Raw genomic sequence first — 26,820 nt, forward strand, 5'->3', positions numbered from 1 at the left:
ATTAACACTCCTCCTCTCTCAACCCGGTACCAAAATACTGGCTTTAATTGGCAAGCAAGAAAAGAGCTAGAACAAAATGACAGCTACTCAGAGACATGATAAAATGGAGCCTCAATTCTGCCACATGGGTATCACATTATTATGACTGACAGTTCATATCTGGATTAGACGAAAAAAACGTACAAAAAGAAATGTATAATAAAGGTATAATCTCTAGCGGGGGCGGGGGGGGCACATTGGGAAGCAGTGAATAAAGCCAGTAAAAACGAAATGCCTTCGCTCTAATCATCTGCAGAATTATTTTAACATACATGTACTCGGATAATGAAAAAAAGCCTAGGCAATCAAGATTGTTCAAGAATTACAAGTCAACTCATCAGGCCCCAGAAGAAAAATGTCTGGTGGCTGCTAGAATCTTTTCTGCCCAACTGGCAGTTTCTGATCATTAGCTGTCTCGAGCCCAGCTGGGGCAGGGTGAGCCACCCCTCGCAGCTAGCCTGGCTGGGCTGGGCTAAGGTTAGTGCTGGGTCATATAGGAAAAATCTAAATGCAGCTGCCTCACTATATTTTGCTTGTGGTTTATAAAATTAACAGGTTTCAAGGAACAAGACATTTCAGTTTTCAATGTGGTTCATGACCAAACCTTCATAAGAGTAAATAAGCTATGGAAAATTCCCAGAGGGGAAAAGAAAACCTCAAACCCAAACACACCACAAGCATGCCCTCTTGCCTTTAAATTACATGATTACAGAAGTTGAGAGAGAGGCAAGAGGAGAAGGTTTTGAAAGGAGAAAAGATTTTTCAACAAGGACTAAGCAGCTCACCTCTGACAGTACAGGCATTCCCTCTGTCTCTGGGCTGCCAACCAAGAGCTGTAGGCTGTAGTCGCAGACAGCTCCTACACAATCATACTGAAAACCAGGTTTAACGCAGGCGAGCAACATCAGGGTGATGCAAGCCTGTGGGCATTTCACACCCCTTCCTTGGAATCACAAAAAAATTATTAAAAATTATAGGCTTTCTGATCAGTTCAGGATGCACATGTGTCATCGGCATCCTTGTGTGCCAGAATGGATGATCAATGCAAAAACGGACACAAAGAAACCAGAAGGGATGTAGCTGTTCTTAAAACATGTATCCCTATTTACTGTTCTTCCAGACTGAATCACTTCCAGTGTAGCTAGTCAGGCTCAGTTCTTCCCACAGTTTCAGCCTAGGGGAGGGAACAGCACACTGTTGCCATTCTCTCTTCTCAAATCAGACTATTTTCTCACTGTGATTCCTCAACAGAAAATACATCTTTTTTTCGACACAATCTTGCTTTCTATCACTGTACATAATACATGTATTTTAATTGCTTTCATGTACATACTGGGTTCCTGGGATCGATCTTAATGCTTGGCAACTTTACTGATGTGTCTTATTAATATTCTATTTCCAGCCTCCACTCATTCCAGCCCTCTCCCATTTCTTTACCTTGAGGCTTTGTCCCATCTCATATGAGTATTTTTTGGCCGGACGCAGGTTCTTCTCCGTGTCATTTCAAAGACAAGAGACTTCCTCCTCCTTGCTGACTCTAGTCATCTAATTACTTGAACACTCAGTACTTTGTGTGGTAAGCCTAACCAGACAGAGAAGTACCAACTTAAAAGCAAACTTTGTGGCAGATTTGTCAGAACTGTCATCAAAACAATGCATCTTTGGCTTATGCTAAGTATTTGTTTGGTAAGGTACATTCCCCAATGCTGGGTATGTGACTTACTTTCTTGAATCTCTCTGGATATCCCTCTTTTTTTTTTCTTTTTTTTTTTACTGACTACAGGGTCATCTTGTAACATATGTACAATCCCGAGTACCTTGTCTTCCAGGGGTAACAATGCACCTCTGAATAGTCTCCCTTTGTGAATGGACTTCTCAGAGCACATAAAATAGACTATTAATCTTTAACTTCATAATAGAGTAATCCAGCCTTTTCATCTAGTCTGACAGTAAAGAAGTGGCATTTCTCCTTTCCTTGCTGCATTCAGTTCATTCTTGAATGTCCTTTTCTTTCAGTGCAGCCTTGCATCACAATCCGAGCTCCTTACTCATACCCAGTGGTTTAAGAGGAACTTCGAGGTAACACTGCATGATAAGACTTCCACGTGTACCTTAGCCAACTTCACATCTGTGCTGGAACGTGGTAGCTGGTCTCAGACCAGTGAGCTGACTTCTGTCTTCCACTTCCAGCAGGGACTGTCCCCAGGCCTCCTCCTTATTCCCTTGGTCTGAGTGTGACCAGGACCTTGCTAAACCAGTCATATTCACATGTTTTAGAGGGGCTTTGCCTGGATGTATCTGCATCCACCACTACTAAGCACAAAAGCACTACATCTAGCTCAGAAATTCCCTGAATCATAAGTTTCTGGAGGCCAGGAGAGTGTATCACCGTATGACTGGTCTCATAATTCTCCACCTCCTACTGGACACACTCAGAGACAGCGTCCTGGCTTTTGGTCTGACCAGATGTTACATCTCAACCGCTGTTAGTGCATCTTCAGACAAACCTTGTACTCCCTCTTCACTTCCAAAGTAATCTACCAGATCTTCATTTGGGGTTTAACACAAACACACGACCCTTTTTTGCCAAGAGGCTGACTGAGTGGCCTGTTGGCCTGTTTCTTCTGGAATAAGGCAAAAATTTTCACCATTCCCTCCACTCCAGTTTTAAATTACACTCTGCCTCCATGTGCTACTTTTGGCTGGGATAGAGTTAATTTTCTTCACAGTAGCTAATATGGGGCTATGTTTTGGATTTGTGCTGAAAACAGTGTTGATAACACAGGAATGTTTTCAATATTGCTGAGTAGTGCTTATACAGACCCAAGGCCTTTTCTGCTTCTCCCCCCACCCCACCAGCGAGCAGGCTGGGGGGGGGGCACAAGAAGTTGGGGGGGGGAAAACACAGTCGGGACAGTTGACCCCAACTGACCCAAGGGATATTCCAGACCATAGGATGTCACGTTCAGCATATAAAGCTGGGGGAAGAAGTAAAGGGTAGACATTCAGAATTAAAGCGTTTGTCTTCCCAAGTCACAGTTAGGCATGATGGAGCCCTGCTTTCCTGCAGATGGCTGAACACCTGCCTGCCCATGGGAAGTAGTGAATGAATTCCTTGTTTTGTTTTGCTTGCACACGTGGCTTCTGCTTTACCTGTTAAACTGTCTTTATCTCAGACCACGAATTTTCTCACTTTTACCCTCCTGATTCTCTCCTCCATCCCACCGTGAGGGAGGTGAGCGAGCAGCTGGGTGGTGCTTAGTTGCTGCCTGGGGTTAAACCACAACACTCCATCATCAAAAATACTAAGATAATCATGTCCCAACCTCCTCAAAATTTCTGTATCAATCCATACTCTGACTCTGCCTTGCCCCTGTCCGCAGGGAGTATTGAGGCTAGCAATACTGCACCCATGTATTGAGTCAAGCCCTTCTCCTCTGGATGAACATTTGAAGCCAAAGGATCATGCCTACTCCCAGTAAGCGAACTCTAGTCAGGTAAGATTTCAAAAGTACCTATTCCTTGACTTTCCAAAGTAATCTACTTGTACCAAAATGAGATTTCCTACTATTCTTCTCACCTGAATGCTTTCTGTACTGGAGACAGACCAGGTTCCTCTGAAGGCAGTTCGAACATACTGTGAATTGTCCACAGTGATGTGCCCTGGTTCACCTTCAGACACTAATTATTACAGCATTATGTAGTCTCTGGTGACCACTGACCACACCTGGTAGAATGAACCAGGGAAAGGAAAGGATGGAACAATGTCCAAGTAGATATACACATACTGAAAAAAACAAAACCATCAATGCTTACTTTATCATCATGATTTTTCAAGCCATTTCCCCACTACATTTTTTCATCTCTCCAGGAAACCTGAAACCAGAGTCTTTATCCAATCCTCAGCCACACTGCTGCTCCCCAATCTATCCTTCCCTCTCTTTTACTGGACCTCCAGGAAAACCACTCGCCTTTAGGAACTCCAGCAGTACCCTATCCTCTTTGGATGATAGCCTCCTCTTTCTGGGTTTGGGGTTTTTTTTGGCGAACAAACATGTTCTGGCTTACAAACAAGAAAGACCTTGCTATCCCCTTAACCTCCGAGAAGATTAATGCTTAACTAGAGCTACTTTTCCCCCCTTCACATGACAGTTCACTCTGCCACAAAGATCTGTGGCACTAAATGAAATCCTGCCCCATTCAAATAAATGGCACAACGTTAACTGGGACCAGCATTTCACTTAGTGTGTATTCCCTTAAAATAAAAGCTGTACAGTATTTGATGCATTGGCTCTGAAACATTTATACACAAGGTACATTACACACTCAAAACCACCCCCATTTCAGCTTCTGAAGTCTGGATAGAGCTTATACAGATCAGAGGAACAGGTTGTGCAGGCAACTATTTTGATTTTTCTCTTTAAAATACTCTCCAAAGCCTCCACACCAAAAGCACAACAGAAACCTTGAAACTCTGAGATTACAGCTGCAACCCCACATAAGTACTGCCTCTTCTTCTCCATTCCCAGTTACGTCCAGAATAGTTGCAATCCATCAAAACATTTAAACACATTCTTAAACTCATGTTATCCTGAACATAGGTTCCTCCCTGAGCTGACCTACCGCAGTTTTTGCAGCCTCATGCAGCACCCAGATTAGCTTTTAGTCTTAACTAGAAAGCTCTGTATGCACAACACTTGTGTCACACACACAATTCTTGTTAACACAAGGCTGTTAATGGTGATTTCCTTCAGACAGAGCAAAGGAAGAGGAATTGACTGTTAATATTTGGGTTCGAACAACAATTTCCTTCCCAGGTATTTACTGAAGATATTTAATAGCAAATCAGGAACAAATATTCATACAAAGCCAATCAATAATATACAGAAAGCAAATGAAAGCTAATGAGCACAACCCCTGCTTCCACAATCTAAACCAAATAATATTAGAGATACTACAGTAAAACCACAGACAATGCAAAAAAACTGTTTCATTAAATGCAAGGAAGAAATAATGTTAATACGTATACATCCCTAAAACCACTATCACTTCAAATAAACTGCAAAATTTTCTCATGTCAGTAGACATCTAAACATTTCTTAATAGCTTAAAAATCACACGGACTTTTTTCTGCTATTAACATGGGAGCTGTCCTCCATGCTACAGTTCAAAACATCCAATTTGCTTCCCAGCATCAGCTCTAGAAGGACTTTTAAAACCACGCATTTACAGAGTACCATCTGTACTCTCTACTAAATAAAGAGAACAGACTAAAAAGTGGGTGTCAGCCATCCTGTTCTCGCAGGACAAGGAGTTAATCCATTAGCAGTTAAGCCAGTTTGAGTCATTACAGAAGAGTTGCAAGCTTCCTAAAAGCTACTTCAGAAAAGTTTCTAGTTAATATAAAAAATGGTTAAATTATCTGCTGTGACAGTGCCCTGAGGCCTTAAAGACACAAGCTTGCTGAAATTTTTAACTGCACTGATTTAGTGACTATTACTGGCACTGACATCATCATTTCCTCCTGCCTTGGTCTTGGACTTGCAACCCCAGTTATTAACAGGGGGTGATAGGTGAAGGACAGGAGAGTAAAGAGAAAGGGTAAGTAAGGAGTTATTCCTAGCACACTATGATTTTCAGAGGAGACAGAAAACCTAAATAGAAGTTGCAGCAAAGCAAGAAGTATGTCAAAATTATAAGGGAATAACAACACAAAAGAATAGGTACAATCAGGAAAGGATAAATCTGCTTAGTGACAGTACTATATTGGTTCTTGTAGGGAAAGTGAGGAAATTTTAATTTGATTTAGTATGGCAGGAAGACAAGGAATGGGTCAACATATCAAGGCAGTTGCAGAAGCATCTGTGTTAAAGCAGCGTGGCGAGGAATGCAAGGAAGGAGTGAAGCACAAAACAACAATTACAACATGCAGCAAACGATTAGAGCCTAGACAACAGCTTTAGCTGAGCTGACTGTGGCCTATGGCAATATTAAATGGAAACAATGAGATACTGTCTGTACAGGCAGATAAGGAAAGAAAGAAGACCAAAGACCAAAAGGCAGCATGGGAGTCAGACACAGAAAGGCTGTTATAGCTACATAATGAAGCCAGCCAGTGACACAAAAATCTCCCATGTTGTTTTTCTTTGCTTGGACACATAGGTCGGTCTCGAGAAGACGCACAGTGTGTTATATGGGATATACAGGGTTTATGGAAAGCAAACTGCAACGATCTCTGACTTGAGGCCTGGCCAAGTTTAACCTGCTCCCAGGAAGGAGCCGCCAGCACACAGCACAATCCCTCCGTGCAGGCAGGGCCCGCATGTCACTGTGTACATGCATGAGCATATAAGCAAACAAAATAAACTGCATGAGCATGTCCTGACTCTTCCCCTCTGCCAGCCAGCGGGGACCTCATACATCTACAAAAAGGGCAAAAGTTACCAAGAAATCACCCCCCAAAAAGGCTTTTGAGCCTACTGGCAGGGATCTGATTACAAAGTCAGTAAAAATATAAGAGGGGAAGAGACTAAAACTAGAAGCTTTAAAGACCATATGACTGAGAGAAGGAAATAAGGCACCCCGGGGGGTGGGGGTGAGGGGGTGTTCAACTGTAACAAACAAAACAGCAAAGAAGCAGCAGCACGTCCTTAACTTACCCAGGGGTTTCCCACCTAGCTAGCGAGTAAGGATTTCCTCCAAAGTGCTGAGTATAGCCAAGCCAAACTACTATCCCCGGTTGGCCATAGACAGTAATATTTTAAATAAGAATTCAGACATGCTGGTAAGTGACCTGAACAGATAGAAATCTGTAACAACTGCAGAGCATGAAGTACAGCAGATTGGAGGAAAGCAGCTAAATCTCATGCCACAACACACTTGAACCACAGGGCACAATAACCCTGACCTCTTGGGCAAAGGGAATGCATCAGCTGAGAGTCTGGACCAAATCTCAACAACTTTTGGGTGGCGGGAGTGCACGCAGGAAGGGAAGACAAAGGAATGAGATGGTTTAAAAAAAGCCATGGCACCAACAGAATGAAAACCCAGCCAGCTTCTTCTCATCCCTACCCAGTCCAAGTATAATGATCTCTCTACTAAATAAATCCTTGAAGACTCTTTCACGTAGATTCTCACATCATATATTTAATTAGATGTGTTATAGTAGCAAATACACCTTTCTAAATGAAAAAAAAAAAACCCTCACAGTTTAAAAAGAAAAGACGTAATTATTTGTGGACCTAGAAAACAATCAAAGGTGCCTTCAAACACTACATGGAGGCTACAACCTTCTGTATTGGGCATGCCTTGGCACACCTGAGGTAGGTGGAACTTTTAATGCTTTAAAAACACAACTTGAAACAACTCAGAACAACTTTTGATTACACTTATGTGAATAATCAGATTATCTGGGATCTTGATTAACAGTACTTATTATTAAAGGGCAGTGATCTTTCCTACACATGCAATACTTTCATTAAGGAATTCAAATGAAGCTGACTGATTACTACTACTGAAACCTGATGACAGTTAAGTTGCCAACTGAGTCCCAAAGTAATGCTGATGCATTGAATTCATTTTGACAAGAGAACTGGGCTAAGGTTATACAAGTTGTGTCACAGTTAACGTGAAAATGCTCTTGTGATGGGTTGACCCTGGCTAAACGCCAGGTGCCCACCAGAGCCGTTCTATCACTCCCCCATCCTCAGCTGGACAGGGGAGAGAAAAATATAACAAAAACTTGCGGGTCGAGATAAGGACAGGAGAGATCATTCACTAATTACCGTCACGGGCAAAACAGACTCAGCTTAGGGAAAATTAGCTCAATTTACTACAAATCAGCCAGAGTAAGGTAATGAGAAATAAAATGAAATCTCAGAACACCTTCCCACCACCCCTCCCTTCTTCCCGGGCACAACTTCACTCCCGGATTTCTCCACCAAGCCCCCCCAGCGGCACAAGGGGGACAGGGATGGGGTTTATGGTCATCACACGTTATTTTCTGCCGCTTCACCTCCTCAGGGTGAGGGCTGATCACACTCTTCCCCCGCTCCAGCGTGGGGTCCCACCCACGGGAGACAGTCCTCCACGAACGTCTCCAACGTGGGCCATTCCCACGGGCTGCAGTTCTTCACGAACTGCTCCAGCATGGGTCCTTTCCACGGTGTGCAGTCCTTCAGGAGCACGCTGCTCCAGCGTGGGTCCCCCACGGGGTCACAAGTCCTGCCAGAAAACCTGCTCCGTGGGCTCCTCTCTCCACAGATCCGCAGGTCCTGCCAGGAACCTGCTCCAGCGCGGGGTTCCCACGGGGTCACAGCCTCCTTCAGGAACCCACCTGCTCCGGCGTGGGGTCCTCCACGGGCTGCAGGTGGAGATCTGCTCCACCGTGGACCTCCCTGGGCTGCAGGGGGACAGCCTGCCTCACCAGGGTCTTCACCACGGGCTGCAGGGGAATCTTCGCTCCGGCGCCTGGAGCATCTCCTCCCCCTCCTTCTTCACTGACCTTGGTGTCCGCAGGCTTGTTTCTCTTACATGTTCTCACTCCTCTCTCCGGCCGCTGTTTCCCACTCTCCCAACTTTTTTTTTTCCTTCTTAAAAATGTTATCACAGAGGCGTTACCACTATCACTGATTGGCTCGGCCTTGGCCGGCGGCGGGTCCATCTCAGAGCCGACTGGTATGGGCTCGCTCTCTCTCGAACACAGGGGAAGCTTCCAGCAGCTTCTTACAGAAGCCACCCCTGTAACCCCCCCCCGCTACCAAAACCTTGCCACATAAAACCAATACAGCACTCCAATTAGAATTCAAGAAATAATATTAATAACTTGATGATGTCTAGATTTACATAACTAAAAAGATGTTAACATATCTCATTGTTATTACAGACAATGCAATAATCAAGCAGGGGAGGTAAAAAAAAAATCATAAAAAGCACCACACAGTAACAGGTATTTAACAGTAAAAATCAAGGCATTATATCCTCAAAAACTATGTTTTATTAAAAAATGAAGTACAGAAGTGTTCAATCCAAATCAGCATTCAGATACACCACATTTATGAAAGGCAAGAAGCAGAACTGCGGAGTCTTCTTTAGTTATCCAAACAGCAACATGATCAGGCTTGTTAGAATTTCATTTACCTAACTTTTTTTCCCACTAAGGCAGATAGAGCTATTCATTCCAAGAAGCACAAACATCACAGGCATTAAAAAAGCACGTTTCGTAATACTCCTTCCCATGAAATTAATTGAAAAATCCTCCTCAGTGTCTCTGACTTGGCAAGAGGAGAGATCAAATAAGATTCATGAACGATTCATTTGAAAAACAGCTGTCACAGGATGGTGATTTGCCTACTTTGAATCGTTCCTCTGGTCCTATAAGGCCACTTGATTATGCTAAAATCACTGAAGTGGGTACGGAAACATCTCACATGTAAGACAATACATGTGCAGCTTTTCAAAGCTATTCAGAGCTGGTGTTACACTTCCATTGATCAACTGCTGTCCTTTCTACTTATTGGTACTGGCTATACGGTTATGACTGCTGGTGCGCTTAGCTCCTGCTACAGCCTCTCCCTTACAAGCTTCAGCAAAGAAAGGGACCATCTCTCCTGGAGACATGCTATAGTGTTCTGTGTCTAGAGGATCACACTGTGAATATAATACAGAAACTGCAGGAAGGATGTTTTGGGGCCATTCTGTGGAAACACCAAAGAAAGCTGGTCCCGCAGACAAAACCTTCCATTAGCACTGAAACCTTCTTAACAAAGCATCATCCTCTGCAACACCACAACTGTAAAGCACCAGACTCCGAAGACTCTCTACAATTTTTAAGACATTAGAAAAATACCCACCTGGAATGATCCTGCCTGATGCTTTCTCCTCTACAAACACATCAACATACTGCCTTACAGGTAGTGTTTCAGGAAAAAAACCCCACCAAACATTAAATGATTTAGACTCTTCTGAGTGATGGCCTACTACTGAGCCATCACAGACCAATACCCAGAAGGTGCCTGGAGAAGAAGGCACAGACTTTTAATGGAATACAAAATATCTCAGCCAGCTGGATGGGATAAAGCACCAGATGAGATTTCCTGCACAATGAGAGCACATCACAATGGTAAACCTGGTACCCTACCAGGAGCAAAGCATTACACATATTGTGAACGGTTTCCTCTGGCACACTGTCCCATTTTACTTTCTACCCTGAAAGGCCATGTCCTAGGTTCAGCTAAAACCTGTGATATCCCAGCCAAAGAAGGCTCTGCTTCACCAAGGGGTGGTTATACTGTTGTTTGTACAGCACTAAGAGCACTGGTGATGGAGAAAAAAAAAAAAGCAAAGTAAGTGCTCTTTTAAAAAACTTTTTAGTGTCTTGTCACTTTAGATCCTCTTAGGGAAAAACAAGATGCAAATTAAGGGCATGGTCAGGTAGGCATTCTGGTATAACCAGCTCTAATTAGTAGCCCACATCAGCTTTATAATTCCTATAATTCCAGTTATGGCAGAAGTAGTTCATACTTGCATTAAGTTTCTCCTCATATTTTTGGACCAAAAGGGATAATTGGGATCACATAGCCTGGCCTCTTAAGACAGTGATGAAAGCTCTCACCTAGTCAAGTTGTGCAATGAATTCGTGATGTCTACTGTATCTCCAGAGCACCTTCTTGAAAGAAATTGAGGCTTAACTCAAGGGACTCACAATGATTAAAATATCCTTACAATGCTCTGCAGGTAACTGTTCACTGATTAATGATCATGACAAAAAAAAAAAAAAAAAAAAAGAGAAGTGTTTTACTACTTGTTTCCCACTAGATTAGCCTTTAGCTTCCAACCATTGGGTACCACTGCAGTAAGAATAAGTAACCATGCAATCAGGACTCTCCTCTGAATATCATGCATACTGTGGTTTCATCACTTTGATTTATGCAAGAAAAATTTCAAACACGCTCACTTTGAGACACATTTATCAAGTCTTCAATTCTTCCTGTAGCTCTTCTATGAACCCTTCTGAGTTTAACATCATCCTTTTTAGCCTGGTCTCCTAAAGATACAGGCTTATGAGAAAATCCTTTCTGCCTACATTTGGCAATCAATTTCCCACTGATGATTATTTTGAAGGAGTTGATGATTTCCATGAAATTTGAAAAAGTGGTAGAGATCTCAAAAGATACTCCAGGTCTGCAACTTCTGTTAAACCCAATGGCTGTGTAGAAAAGAGAGCACCACTGGATGTCCCCAGGGAGGAAAGGGCTGCACACGGCAGCTCAGCGATTCTCTGTAGCCTTTGACTCAACAGTACATAAATAGCAAGAGTCGGCCATCGCACCGTGCCACCTCTTACCAACACGATGTTTAGGCTAGCAGGACAGGGAACTGGACAATACGGCAGTGGCTGTCAAACAACTAAAAGGGTAACACCATGTGCATCCAGTACATCTGCAGCTGTATAGAGTCTGGCTGAATTCTTGCTTCTGTTTGAAGCTTGTATGAAATTACAAAACCATCAGCTTGGAAGCAAGTCAACTGTAAAATGAGTTAAAATTAATTGCAGACACTACTGCCTCCAAAAGCATGGCCTCCTTGGCAATTTCTTTGCTTGTTATAATGGTATCTTGTATTTTCTTTCAAAATATTTCCCTTTTTTCTTTATATTTGAGAGAACAAAATGATTAAAGGAGGAGCCTTGTACAGTGGGAAGTAAAAGAGTGGGACAGTGAAAGTGACTGATCTCAAAGTGGTATTAAATTACAAATGTATGTTAAAAGACTTTTAATCTTTCCCACTCACGAGTGCTTTGTATGTTACAAATACATAATTAGCAACACAGATGAAATATTTCACAATCAGCTCTTATTGAAAATGCCAGAAAATGGCATTCAAGGTCTACTGTAGATACCAGGTGATTTTAGCACTGTGAACTCTGGAAAGAACTTGGTCATAGTACATAAGCAGTTGCACCCCGGTACAATAATGTACCCCGAAACGTGAACATGATTTCTAGCTCATCCGGATGGAGTAGGGAATGAGATACTTTCTCATTATTGCCACATACACTGTCAGACTTCTTGCAATAACTTCCTCTCAACAAATAGTTCTGTGAACAATAGAGTTAATGAAGGGTGTGTCCTATGCATTGTGTCCCATGTCTTTACTCTCCTTATACTTGCAAAAATCCCTAACTTCAACACCTGCGGCCCTGTGACTTCCCTCTTACCCTCCAGCTTCCTCTATTCCTATCATACCTTGATGCCCCCAGTTCCCTGTTCTGCTACCTAAATATCACCTTGGCAAGTGTTGCTCTTACAGCAACAGATGAAAAACTTGCAGAGGGAAGTGTGATTTTTAAGTTGTGTCCTATCACATTGCTCCTTTAGAAGCTTCACCACCATTGGTTTGGGATGGTGCCTGCCACAGAAGCTGTAGGAATTCCAACAGTCTTTCAGAATGAAACAGCATATAAATTTACCATTGTATTACACTAAATACCATGTACTTCAAAGAGCCTTTTGATATAGGTCATGTTGCAAGACAGGTAACTAATTTTTTCTAGGGCCCTACCTCAAAACATAATTGAACTGCTCCGGCTGATCACCATTAAAGGACATCAGTGAAGTAAAAACTGCAGACATCTGGGGTACTGTCAGCACATCCAAGGTGCTAACGATTCACAATTCTCAAAATCCACGCATCTCTTACAAATATGGATACTACAGGAATGCTCTCTAATGCCCCCAAACCACCCTAACACTGTGACTTCAAGCACATTTAGAAGTCATTTATCAAAAGGATTTATGCTTGAATAATTTACCTCCATTTATAATCCTAGACTATGTTTACTCTGTGTAAAACAGGAAGTACCCTCACGTTATTTAAAGTGGCTCTTACTGTTGAAACAGACTGATCTAGAAGAGTTACAAACCAGTCTTGAATTACAAACTCAGTTTTATATGTATTCCAGAGATTCATGTGATGACGATTCAATATCAAAATGGTGAGCACTTTAAAACATGTTCTGCTGGAGGTGGACCACTGCCAAAGGGTCTAATTTGAAGAAGTTGCTCTTGATTAGGAATACAGATAAGACAACATTTGTGATTTGAGTAAACAAAGAATTTCATGAACAGAGGAGCAGCACTGAAGAAACACTGAATACAAAACCAAAGGAGGGTGAAACAAGCTTCATTTAGAGGGAAACATGGCAGCAGGAGGAGATAGTATTTATAGATATGGGGAGTGAGCAAACTAAATTTGATTTATGCTACAGAACAGTCAAGAGAAGTTTTGGTGGGGATGGAAAAGCTAAGGGGAGAACTACTCAGATGGCAGGCAATGTAACCTCAATGCTACCAGAGCTGGGAGGAAGGCAAAAAAACTAATGTACTATGCTAAAGCCTTGGACAGAGATACATATCCATTCCTTCTCTTCCCCTCCCTACTCCCCAAAACCCACAGTATTGCAGCACTACATGATAAAAATACCAGATACTATGTGATTTAATCTCTGAGCAATTTTCCCCCACCAGTTTGTTATGAAACACATACAAGATTAAAAGCATGACCAAGACGCAATCCTGCAGGAAAAGGTGCAGCTTGATGCAGGGTATGCTCTGTACAGAAAGGAGATTGTGACACATTTTAAGGGATGCTTGAGTTTATTGAAAATGAAGCCTTGAAACCACCTTATGCCCGCATTAGCATTCCCTACCAGCAACAAACAGAAGTCAAAATTTTTCAAAATACTGTGCAGGGATCTGATTGACGCATACATTAAACTGTCCTGCTTGCAGCCAGCAATACTTCCCCCCACAACTGATTCAGCTCCTATTTCAGGCAGGAAAATAAGCTTCATTTGACCCTGAAGCGCATTCAAAGCTGGCTTATGTCTCTGCGATAGCGTAGAAACTTCTCTAAAGCAACACATAAACATATGTTCCCCAAACCTGGAAGCAGCAAACCCAAGAGGCACGGTGGCTCAGGGACCCATTTTGAACTTAGGCAAAGAACAGAGAGCTGTAACATCACAGTAAGAGCACCCACTGCCAGCTCTGGCCTCAGGCTACTTCCAGACTCAACAGGAGCTGCAGCCTTGCACCAGGCCAACATACCCTAAAGAGCCTGAGACGGAGCACTGCTGCCTCACACAGTAACAAATTAGCGTCATCAGCACACTGCCTCCATGAGGGAGCATCTCCTGGTTCCTGCTGACTTTTTTGCAGAACACCACCTCTAATTTGAAATAGGAAAATACAGTATGGCACACCACACTCAAGAAAGGAGCAAACCCTGCTCTACACCACCACCAAGTAACCAGAGTCCACCCACCACCACCACCACCTACTAAAGAAACTGTAATACTAAGAGAGATTAAAGAAATTGCACCAAACTAAGGGGTCCCAGTGTTTTCTGCATTAAAATGGAATTCAGAAAAAAAATACATCACAAAACAGCACAGAGAAGCATTATCTAAAACTTTGCTGGCTACCCTTCCTGCACTCTCGCTTTCCACTCTTATCAGCATCAGAGACAGAGCCACGACAGCTGACAAAATTTGGTCTTCAGCATCATAGATACAATGTACCCACGCATTTCCAAGTTCTCTCTTTAATCCAATCATTTAAACAGTTTCTTTACCTATTCTTGGGATCTGATGAAGATAGTTACCTACATGAAAGTAAACTAGCTCCAACAAACAAGAAAAGCAGAAAACAAGCTAGTTAAAGGAAAATTCTCAAAGATGATTAATTTTACACAAAAGCGTCTAAATATATTCCACGATTGAAGGACTAGCTGCACTCTTGTAGTTTTTCAAGGTGTCTCCAAATGTAATCACAGGTGACAACAGCAAACCTTCACCAGACAAAATGGGATTATTCTTTCCTCTTAGATTAGGATGCAGACTGCTGATCCACAAGCAGTGGAAAAAAAAAAAAGCAGAGGACAAGCAAAACATAGAGGCTGACCCTCTAAAATTTTCAAAATGGAGCATAATTTACCTCAACCTTAGAAACATCACGCTGTGTAAGAGAAATGTGAACAGTTACATAAAGTCAGACTGATTTAGGCCAATGGTTGCCAACCTGCGAGCAATGTGCTGCCCAGGCCACTTACCAGCAAAGCTCACGGACAAGGAAATTCAAATCTGTAATGTGAGCAATCAGAGGGGAAGGTCAGATGCTGCCCACTGCATGCTCTGTGCTCTATTCACATGGCAGAGAAGGCTGGGGAACCATCACCAAGTCCCAGCACTCTGACCCCTAAGCAGAGACCTTCTGCTTTAACCACACTTGACAAATGACACCTTCCTCCTTACCTCCCTCTTCCTCTTCAGAAGGGCTTTTAAAGCTCTTAAATGCCCACAGCTCAGTCACTGTTCTCTTAATGACCCCTGAAGTGTTTATCTTAGGGATGTCATATCTACTTATTGTTTCCTTTCCTGCTTGCTCTCACAAACAGCCCATTTAACTTCGTTCCACATGGTCAGAACACATCTTGCAGATCTCTCGAGAGTTGCACAGCATTTAAGTTTAATTCATTAATTAATGCAGAGCAGCCACATCTTCCACACCAGAGCTACCAATGCTTCATTTATCAAATAAAATTTCAGTACTGCTAACGTATTTGTAGACTCACGAAGCGCTTATGGGAAAACTGTGCTACTACATATGAAAGACAGCAATGGCTACTAAACCACATACGTTATTATTTAGATACACAGATTTACTGGGGGTGGGGGAAACGGAGAATAAAAGGAGCGGGGGGGGGTGGGGGGTGGGGGTGGGGGGTGTCTCCAAAGCAGATGTTTCCAAGCTTTTTTTAAACCTAAGAGACAAGACATAAGACAACACTTGAAGGAGCAGCTGGGGACACTGAATAAATACAGACATTTAAATGTGACTAATTACATACACATGCTGGAATTCTCAAAGGAAGATCAGGGAGCAAGGCTCCCAGCTCACACTGACTTTCAACAGGAGTTCAGTGGTCTGTTCCTTCAGGCATGCTGGAAGTCAGATGTCATCTTGCTAAATACAGAACACTGCTTCTAAAAGTTGCCTCTGGTAGCTTAACCACAGCGAAGCCTACAGATTTCTACAAAGCTATCTGCAGGAGCCCTCCTCTTTATCAAATAAACACGAATGCATGTATCTGCTGATCCTAGCCTATGTTGCTCTGAGACGAAAGATGGCTGGACCAGCCCAGACACCTTAAAGCCTCTGGGGAATCACCTTTCTGTGCTAAACACAATTGTGCTGCACAGAATCTACTCTAACAGTGGTGGGGAAAGGTTTACAAAAGGTCTAGAGCTCCCTTCCGAGTACTTCTGTTGTGAAGCAGGAAGGAGATCTGTATACGGGAAGTGGTAGCTCAAAAAAATGTAGGGAGAAGCACGTGCCATTGTTTTTCAGATGTATTCACGGAATATGGGTACACACATTCCATTCGTGACTTAGTTCAAACACTTCAACCTGGTACGCCTGCAGAAAGAGCATCCTTCCCTGGTCCCTGCTACTCATTTTCCTTCCTCTTCATTACAGAAAAATAATAGTGCAGTTTCAAGGATGCACAGGATTAAGGCCTGATTCAGCTTAAGAAACGTGAGGGGAAGAAAAATAAAAATACACCATTGCTCAAGCAGCTGCCAGGAGCTGTGTGTCAGCACAAAGGGGTGGGTATGGACATAAGCAGCAGAGAGCATCGGAAAGTCTTGACTGCTTCTTTCCATGGTCTTAGTACCTTAAATGTTCATAAAATTATGGACAGATTCCTGGCAGGTGACAAACCACTTGACAAACAAGAGATGGCCTTCACTTTACAGCCAATGGAAGGTGAGGCCAGATGTTGGTAGCCACAAGCAGCAGCTGACTGTGCAGAGGGTCAGGAAGGCTGTGGCTGGAAAGAGTGTGGAGGAAGAGAACATGACATCTTTTGTGAGTGAAGGACACAGAGGGGAGAAGCCAGAACCTACTGAATGAGACTTACTTTTTCCTAGCACTCAAGATGACTCACTACGTGGCACAACAGTCATTAGTACAAATGCAGTTACACGAAGAGACCAGGCCATAAAGTCCATCCATGTTGTCTTTTATCTGACAAACACTTGGGCAAAGGTCTGTGCTCAGCAGGCTGTAGGTCTGCTCTCTGTATGATGTGAACTTGCAACGTATCAAGAGCCTGCACCCCGAGTCCTGTAACAGGGACATGAGAGACTTACGGAGACCCAGCTGACAACTGTGTCCCAGCCAGTCACTCGGACCATCAGGTTTCGCAGCAGTTCCACAGAGGGAGCCCACAAGTAGCAAAGTGTTCCCAGAAGGAGTGTGCAAAAGGGAGAGTTGTGGTTCTTACAGAAGATGACAGCAGGAGCTGCCGGGGGACACAAGAAGTCTGAGTGTGGTGCCCGCATCTTTATTGTCAATGTAACTTTTAAATCCACTAATGCCTCTCCTTATAATCTCTTTTGCAGAGATTCAGTCCAGGAGATTGTGCTGTAGCAGCTGGCAGAGACTAGGGCCTCTGTAGGACTCTGATGAAGCACAACAGCTTAGTGGTTTAGAGCTAAATGAAAGTATCGAATGTTTCCTAAGGAGAAGCTATTAGGTAACAGTTTTTAAACTAATTTTTTGCTTCCTCTGCAGAGGCTAAGGAACCTCGCATGCCTTTTGCATTTTAAAATAAACTACTACTAAATGTTCAAGAGCTCAGCACTTCATTTTAATTTGCCCTTCCATTCAGATGAATTTTCCCATCCACCTGTCCAGCTGACTGTTCGCTGTGCTCCACAGAACGGCAGGCTGGCTCAGCAAGGCCCCAGCTGCTTTCGAGGCTTTCTGGAATGCAGAGGTGGCAGCAGTGTGAACAGACTCAGAGGGCACACTGGTAAAGACCTATGGGTAAGCTGTAAAACTGATCTTTATTTATTTTCTGGATAGGTAGAAAAGTTTCCTAACTAGGCCTAGTCTTCATTCAGCCTGCATATGTGTCTTTGAAAACAAGCACTATTCTGGGGCTTAAAAAAGCATGCATCTCTCAGGTATTTTTAAACAGCTGCCCAGTGGAAGCAGCTTTTGTTCGCCTTGCAAACCCGAATTGTTTAATCAGTTATATCTATGAGGCCATTTGCAGGGTAGTGTTTATCTTTGCAGCTAAGAGCTCCATTAAGAAAAATTTAAAAAAAAATTTTTTTTTTAAAACTTAAAGAAAGGAAGTCAAGGAAGTTCACAAGACAAGAGTTAGATTCATCAGAAAGTCTGTTTTTAAGATGAAGTGATTCTAGGTTCTTGCTCATGGTTTTACAGCCTTGTCTTACTTGCTCACTGCGACAAATTTGTGAGCTGTCCACAAGAAAAACAGTTATGTTCACAAAACTCGATCAGAAGCTGCACTCCCGTAATACACCATCTCTGCTTTTCACTCACGAACTACCTATAACAAAGGTTCTGCCTGCCCTACCTTTGCTGCTCTTCCCATTGGCAAATTCAAGCTAGAGACATTTAGTTGAGCATTGCTTAATTACCGCACTCTTTTCTTACATGTCAAAACATTAGAACCAAACTATCCATGAACAAACCTGAACAAGATTACAAATCATGTGGAAAAACATTAAGAGCTGCAGTTTGCTGTATACCTTCCTAAAGCAAACAGCGTGGCATGAAGAAAATGCTGGATGACATTCTGAAGTGCTTTTTATTCCCCCAGTGTAATCATTCCCCTTTCTTTTTCTTCATCCTGCCCTTTTTCTTTCTCACTCGTAAGACACATTGCCATGAAAAACTGCACCAACGGAACTACACACTCTAGAAACTTTAATTTTCCAATTCCCTTATCTAAACTGCTACGCTCTACTCTCACTTACCACCGAAATAACAAATAGCCATGGAAACTAGCCAGAGCCAGAGTGCCCAGGTCAGCTCCAGAAGAGAAGACGACAATGGGAAAAGACGCCTTCAGCAGCCAAAAGCTTTCTTGGGCTCTGATTTTCAAGTTTGTTTCTAAGAGCCAAGGGCTGGATTTGAATCAAGATAAACTTCTATTTCCACCTCTCCTGCAAAGCTCTAGGACCTACAGCAATACAAATAACACTTCAACAAAAGATGCCAGCCTAGGACTTTGTAGATGCAGGTTTGAACCCTGGTTTCTCAGAATGCCTGTGACCGTCATCACTCGGTCATGTTCAAACTGCACAATGGAAAATGACACAATGAGAGTCCTCAGGTAGTCGTTAAAGGAAGGCTGGGCCCTCCAGGTGCTGCACAGCTATACTGACATAGCAACTTTTGTTCTGAAAGAGGTACAGCTGCGTTCCAGTGGCACTGTGCCCTGGTTAATAAGTTTGCTGGAGCTCAGAGCCTACACAGCAACTTGCACCAGGCTATCCCTGTTATTCACTCTGCCTCATCACAGCAAACTGCGAAGAGAATGATTTCAAATGCACCCACTCACAGAGCTCCGGTAAGGCCTGGATGGCTAGAGGGTAATATGCACAGGCATGCAAGGTCACACACCCCAGCACATCCCTCACATCAACAGTGTGCCTAGAAGGATGGAGGTCAACCACATGGCTCACCTGCATTTATTAACAGGTCCTAGATGGAGAGACCACCATGACAGCTTATTAACAAAGGCTAAGCAAAGGCTGTAAAACAAAATGATGTCAAATACTGGTCTGAAACTAGGGCTGGTCAGAGCTTTCCTCGCAAAGCTTTTTTTTCTATTGACACCACTGCCAAATACCTAGAAGTGTATGATGCCAACACTCCGATTTTGACAGCTCTTCTGCCAGAGAGAGAACACAAAGCAGATTCCTGACAGAAGCCAACCAGCTCTGCCACTGCTCCTGAAGTAGCCACCTGAAAGGCTTTGGTGTGGTCAGAGAGCAATGGTCTTCCAGACTCCTCCTCAGAGGAAGGCGAAATCTTGACTCCCATCTGAGTCCTGCGGCTTCTAGGTTTCAGTTCATTTGAGCGAGATTGGATGGCTGATTCTGAGACTGCTTTAATAACTGATGGCAGACTTTTGTTTGTTAAGTCTGCTTTGTAACGCTCTGTCATCACACAAGTTGTGCTACAAATTTGCTTAGCTAGTCACGTCCTTAATGCAAATCAGAAGGACATTAATATTATCCTTTGATGTCTTTTTAGTGTTTATGCCACGAATAAATTGGATAAGTGCTTTACTAACATTTAAGACTATTAGGAAGAAAATCATGTAGATTGTGTGGAGAGAAGAAGAGAAAAAAAAAATCTCGCATCGTATAAATTCATAAGGACTGATTAAGAGCATTCAATGTCCAATCAGTATTTTGATTCTTCCAACTATTTTTAAATGAAGCATTGCACACATCCCTATTTAGTGTGTTTCTCATAACTCTGCAGTTACATTTCAAATCCTACCGTGTTGCAAGCTTATGGCAGACGACACCAGTGTCTGTTATGACTTCACTCAGTCTCAGCTCAAGGTGGACCTTCCCCTGAAACACACCAAAAACACCATATGAAAAATTAGTTTTATGCATAGCCAGCCACACCATTCAAACTTAAAACAAAGCAAGTCAGTTAATGCAAGTAATTCCAGAAGTTTAAAGATTAAGTAATAGCTGTATGGCTAACATATTTCACCTGCCAGAGAACCCAGATTAGTAGCCCTTTCACTAAATTTCAGTGCATAACTCCCACCATTATCTTATCTCTGTATGTTTTACTAATTGAGGGATATGGAGCCTCTGTGGTCTGACACAAAAATGTTGTGTCAGAGCTTTATCGATATTTAGCATTTTAAATATTAAGCAAAGATCTGCAACAGTCAGTGAAAAGACATCACAGCAGTGTATTATAAACGCATACTTACATGTTTTAAACATTAGAAAAACAAAAATTATGAAATAATATAAACTGAGAGACAAGTATCAGTAAAACTACAATGGATGACTAAAAAAAAAAAGGTTCAACCATGTTGCCAGCATTCATAGCATCTACTATTACATGGTCTTCAACTCCTTACCATCACATTAACTTTATTATGACTTGGGCCAAGATGTTATGCTCAAAACCACTAAGAAAATAAAGGCAATCACGAATACAAACTGTATTCCTCTTACTAACTCTACTGCATTTCAAAACATGAGTATCCACTCCCACTGGCAAAAACTCAACATCACTCTTAAAGTATATATATACTAAATGCAAAATATGTTTTGTTATTGACCTATTCTGACACGCCAGCAACAGTGTGATCATCTGCAAATCATCATGGCCAAAACTGAGTCATTCACCTTCATAACCACCTCCCCTCCACCCTTTTTACCAAAGGACCCTAAAATCCACCCTGCTAGTTAGTCAGAGCTCTAATGTGGGTGTCATCTTTGACTCAGATCTACCTCAACTCATACACAAGTCTGTTGCCACCTCTTTCATAAGATCTTCCAGATTTAACCCTTCCTCTTTTCGCACATGACTAGAACTCTTGCCAGAGACTTCGGTGTCTCTTCTGACCGGTTACAGCAACCTCCAGCTCTAGGAGGATGTGTATCCTGCATAACAGAGGAGAGTGAAGATCAAAACCCTGGTCTCCAGTTGCTGCTAAGATCTACTTCCTCTACAGCAGATTTGTCTGGACGAAAGCTGGTGAGAGCAGTCGAAGCAGAGCAGGGAGTGCAGTAACAATTAAGCAGCATGGACATGCAGAAGTTCAGTTCAAGCTCATTCCCCAGTCTTCTTACATTTAGCAGTATAAACAAACACTGAACTCAGTGCCCAAAGACTTGCCCTGAAGAAACCTACGAGAGATTCTGTTTCTTACTGCAACAGTCATTCTATCCCCTTCCTTGTATAGCCATTTCTCAGTACCATGCTTTCTGCACTATCTTGAATGCACACTTCACACTTTCCTCATTCACACTTTCACTCCTCAATCCTCTATCACCTACTTACACCTTCAGTATTCTGATTTAGTAGTGCTTTTTTCCTGTCCAAGGGCTGGAACATAGGTCTTTCAAGTACATGTGGCAGATGATACTGGTGCTCGTCCAGAAAACAAGAAAAAAAAAAACCCTCTCCAAGTTGTATGAAAGCCCATATTGCAGAGGCATAGCAGCAGCTTGCTGGCATTTTCAACAGGGAAGGACCCAAACATGTGTGGGAGTTTAAGATGGCTCCTGCCAGGCATCTTTTGCATCATTTTAAACAAAATAACAAAAACAAACAATGCAAAACCCAAACATGTTGCATTTGGCTGTCAGACTCCTGATTCTCATGTCCATTTCAGCAAGACACAAATCCTCCTTCACCCTGCCAGTGTACATAAATGTCATTATCTGTCACCTTCTTCTAAACTGAAGCCTGCCCTCATGAATGAGAGGAGGATTTCTCTGCACAAATGCGTAAAGCCACTTCTAGACCCATCTCTTTAAGACTCAGTACCACTACAGTGCCCATCGCACCCATGTGTAACAAGGGCTAAGCACACAACCAGCTGAGAACTTCGGTTGAGCAGGATGGTTTTCTGGCTTTAGTTTTACTACATTCTCCCTTATTCTTCACTATTCTCTCTTCTACTGGTCACAAGTCACATTTTATCACAGGAGCTAAACCACAAGTCTCTAGAGAACAAGTATATATGATGGACCTGTAAAAACACTGCTGCCAACTTCACTGGTATCATGTGTATTACCTTTACTAGAGGAATCAACACTAATACAAGTTTTGAAGATATTAAGAGAGAGATTTAGGAACTCTAGAGAAAACATCCCTTTGTAGAAGGTGAGAATGTTTTTATTGAAATATTTCTGCTGATCTTAAACAACAGTGAGACTGACCCCTCTTGGGAAAGAAAGAATGCTTCAGTACTCTTAGGTAAGCCTGAATGCAAACTTACTGACAGTGCCAATATGCTTGATCTCACACAGACTATGATGGAAGCTCCCTATTTTAGAAATTAAGATGCAAAAATCTTTTAAAGTCAGTAGTACTTCACACATTTTCCCAGCTACATTAAGTACAAAAATATAGCGCTGCCTCCTTTGGGCTGAGAGCCATTTTTTCTTGTAGCTCTCATTTTTCTCTTCTGAAGACCTTGAAAATGGTAAGCTGCTCAAAAAGTGACTCAAAGCTTCAGACAGCAAAACAGAGGTCATGGAATCACCGGGACCAGCAGCCCTACGACTATTCCCAGAACACTTCTGTGCTTCCAGTTAAACACTCAAATACATTAAAATAAGACTACAGTAACATACTTGCCGGCTTAATGCACAGAAAATATAACTCCTACATAAACAGAATGCTTTTCCCCAAATCAATTACACTGTTAGGCAAAACATAAGGATTCATCTGCATAAATTTACTCCTGAGCAATGCCATCAGTTGGTTTACAAAATACCGGATAACGTGTTTTTCAAAGGGAAGACGGAAAGCTATGCAATGAATCAGTACCATAAAATCAACAGTTAATCTAACCAGCAAAAGGTCAATTGATCACCTATACTGGATTAAATGCACCACAGAAACAGGGAGTTGCCAATATATTTACTGAGAATTCATAACAAAGAAATTCTTATTTTATTACCAAAAAGAACTACTGTGATAACAACAAGAGCCTCCAATTGTACTAGGTGCGCTAGTTATTGACAGCGTTTACAAGTAGGAAAGATCAGATAATGCAGCAGGATAAAAAGTACGTTGTCCTCATTTTAGAGCTGACACACTGGCTTGGTCCTGCTCAGACAGAATCCCTGTTGCAGAGCCAGGAATTGAGTCTAGGATCAGTCCCAGGCCTGTGTTCTAGCCATAAAGCTTTCTTCCTTCAGCACAGAAAAGAAAATCAGAGAAGAAGCTGGAGGTTTGACAATTTTGAAGTAGAATGCATTAATTACTAAGAACATTTCCATAAAAAAAATAATTCAGGATGTTCCTAGAAGCAGCTATGCTCGTTAGCATACCTTTCACATTTGGAAGGGTAGGACTGTTTCAAGGAACAAGCTGAAGGAGTGCCAACTAAACTGCTGAACGCTTCCTTTTTCATCAACTCCGGCTGATATGGACGGGTGGGTTCATAGGTCATACGTCCTTCCTAATCATATCTAACATCACATAATAGGGCCAGCCAGCTTCCATTTCTCAGTTCTTGATTAAAGAAGCCATCAGTAGACTGAATTTCTTGTAGGGAAGCAGACAGTATTCAAAAGGAAATCAGTAGCAAACAAAACTTTTAAAGGGCCTCACTACAGAAAAAAAAAAATTATACTATGCTTGTTAAATATCCCCTTTACTAAACAACAACAGAATCGAGTTCCAGTCTTGTTAACATTCTCATAACACTAACAGGTATGAGGAAGAACTACACACACAGTTATCTGAAAAACAAACTGAAACTGATCATAAACTTGCAAAGGAAAGAAAAGGCAGACTCAGAGTCCTGTTTTTATAGATGCAGGAAAAGTCTGTCTCCAGCCACTTCATTTCTCCTTGGAATGCAGCTGTGAGTTACTGTGGACTGAAATGCCAGAGAACAGTTGTAAAGCAAGTAAAAGTAAACAAATGCTACCTACCTGTATCATGTTTCCAGCATTTGCAAATTTGTGGTTTAATTTAAACACAGTATGTTGAAGGAAAAAAGAAAACACATGACCGTAGATTATCCTAAAATTACTCTTACAACAAAGTCCTGCCATCCTGGCATGAAACACTTTTAGCATCTTGAACAAGTGGCGGGCCTCAGAGGCGGTGTTTGCAAAGTTACCTGGACACCACTGGGAACCATTTCTGAGCGCAGTTAAGTGCACACATTTTGGCCTGGAATCTGACACACACCACACGGTCCAGTGACTGTAGGTTCAGATGCAACATCTGATCTAACTCAAAACAGATGCGATCTGGTTTTTCAGGGAAAGATTTATGAAAAAACACCGACAAACACTAGAAATGTCTGTGCTTTGTATCTGATGCTCTAGTAAATGCACAAAAGACTGACAGTCTGCCTAAGTTCAGAAGCCAAATCTACCCAAATCTCTTAAATCCTATCTCTTAGGAAAGTATCAACCAGATATCCATCCTTTTTGTTACTGTGAAACAGTTTTTAGAAATCTTACACTTCTTAAAAACACAGGGAAAGAACAAGTCTTCACTATTAATTTTAAACAAAACCAGAAAACATACAACCCGCTTGTTTGAATATTAAATACCAAGTCAATTATCTTCATATACAGGGCTCACACAGCACTATAATTCTCTCTTCTACAAAAACAATAGCTGATATCACAAAAACTCCTAAAAAAAAAGGTATCTGTCTACTATTAAACCTGCTGGACAAAACGTTTGTGATCCCACCATTCTACTTCTCACTAGCCTACCCAATTTTGCTAGGGACTTTCTCCTCCAATGTGGGAATGCATCTGCATGGAAGTTTTCCAAACTTCCCTCAGTAAGCTTGCCGACGACACCAAGCTGTGTGGTGCAGTCAACACGCTGGAGGGAAGGGATGCCATATCCGCAGGGACCTTGACATGCCTGAGACGTGGGCCTGTGCGAACCTCGTGAAGTTCAACAAGGCCAAGTGCAAGGTCCTGCACACGGGTTGGGGCAATCCCAAGCACAAACACAGGCTGGGCGGTGAGTGGATTGAGAGCAGCCCTGCGGGGAAGGACTTGGGGGTATTGATGGATGAAAAACTGAGCATGAGCTGTCAATGTGCGCTCACAGCCCAGAAAGCAAATCACATTCCAGGCTGCATCAAAAGAAGTGTGGCCAGCAGGTCGAGGGAGGGGATTCTGCCCCTCTGCTCCGCTCTCTTGAGACCCCACCTGCAGTTCTGTGTCCAGCTCTGGGGCCCCCAGAGTAAGAAAGACACAGACCTGCTCGAGCAGGTCCAGAGGAGGGCCATGAAGATGATCAGAGAGCTGGAGCACCTCCCCTATGAGGACAGGCTGAGAGAGCTGGGCTTGCTCAGCCTGGAGAAGAGAAGTCTCCAGGGAGACCTTATTGCAGCCTGCCAGTACCTAAAAGAGGCCTGCAGGAAAGATGGGGAGGGACTCTTTAACAGGGAGTGTAGTGATAGGATGAGAGGTAACAGTTTTAAACTGAAAGAGGGTAGATTTAAGTTAGATATTAGGAAAAAATTCTTTACTGTGAGGGTGGTGAGACACTGGAACAGGTTGCCCAGAGAGGCTGTGGATGCCCCATCCCTGGCAGTGTTCAAGGCCAGGTTGGATGGGGCTTGGAGCAACCTGGTCTGGTGGAAGGTGTCCCTGCCCATGGCAGGGGGGGTTGGAACTTGATGATCTTTAAGGTCCCTTCCAACCCAAACCATTCTGTGATTTACCCCACATGGGGACCCTTATCCCAGCACAGTTCCCCAACCTCATCAGCTCTGCAGCTCAGCTCATTGCTCAGAGCGTGGAAAGAGGGACTGGGACCCACCTTTGGCTCTTTACTCTTCCTCCTGCCGGTACAGAGTGACTGCACGCAGTCTCACCCCAGCTCCTGGGGATGGAGGAGGGAAGACATGTAACAGGGATGGGTTGCAGGAGAGAACTAGGCTAAGCAGGTGACATGAACCATGCCCATGACTAATGCCAGCACTTCATTGTTTTGGAATCTCAAATTGAGCGTTGTGATACCCCTGGTATGTTGGTTTACTTTTCCTTGCCACAAAGTTGTCTGGAGAAAGGAGCACTGGAAGAACTCAGCACTGCACACAGACCATTCCAAACTATGGGATAACCTGTGCTGCTGCTGCTTTCTCTGTCCTTCCAGATTTTATTTCAGGATATAGCAAACGTTATTAGACAGA

The 26,820-nt window shown here is 42.7% G+C and overlaps 1 protein-coding gene across 1 annotated transcript in view; it reads right to left on the bottom strand.

Annotated features, from left to right (window-relative positions):
* RASA3 (RAS p21 protein activator 3) overlaps positions 1-26,820 on the bottom strand; it is a 134,906-nt gene that overhangs the window by 38,078 nt on the left and 70,008 nt on the right. Inside the window, exon 5 of the mRNA XM_075057213.1 lies at positions 20,433-20,509. Coding sequence (XP_074913314.1) covers positions 20,433-20,509 — 77 coding nt within the window. The remainder of the gene's footprint in view (positions 1-20,432; positions 20,510-26,820) is intronic.

Source organism: Buteo buteo, chromosome 25 (genome assembly GCF_964188355.1).
Source record: "Buteo buteo chromosome 25, bButBut1.hap1.1, whole genome shotgun sequence".
Taxonomy (NCBI): Eukaryota; Metazoa; Chordata; class Aves; order Accipitriformes; family Accipitridae; genus Buteo; species Buteo buteo.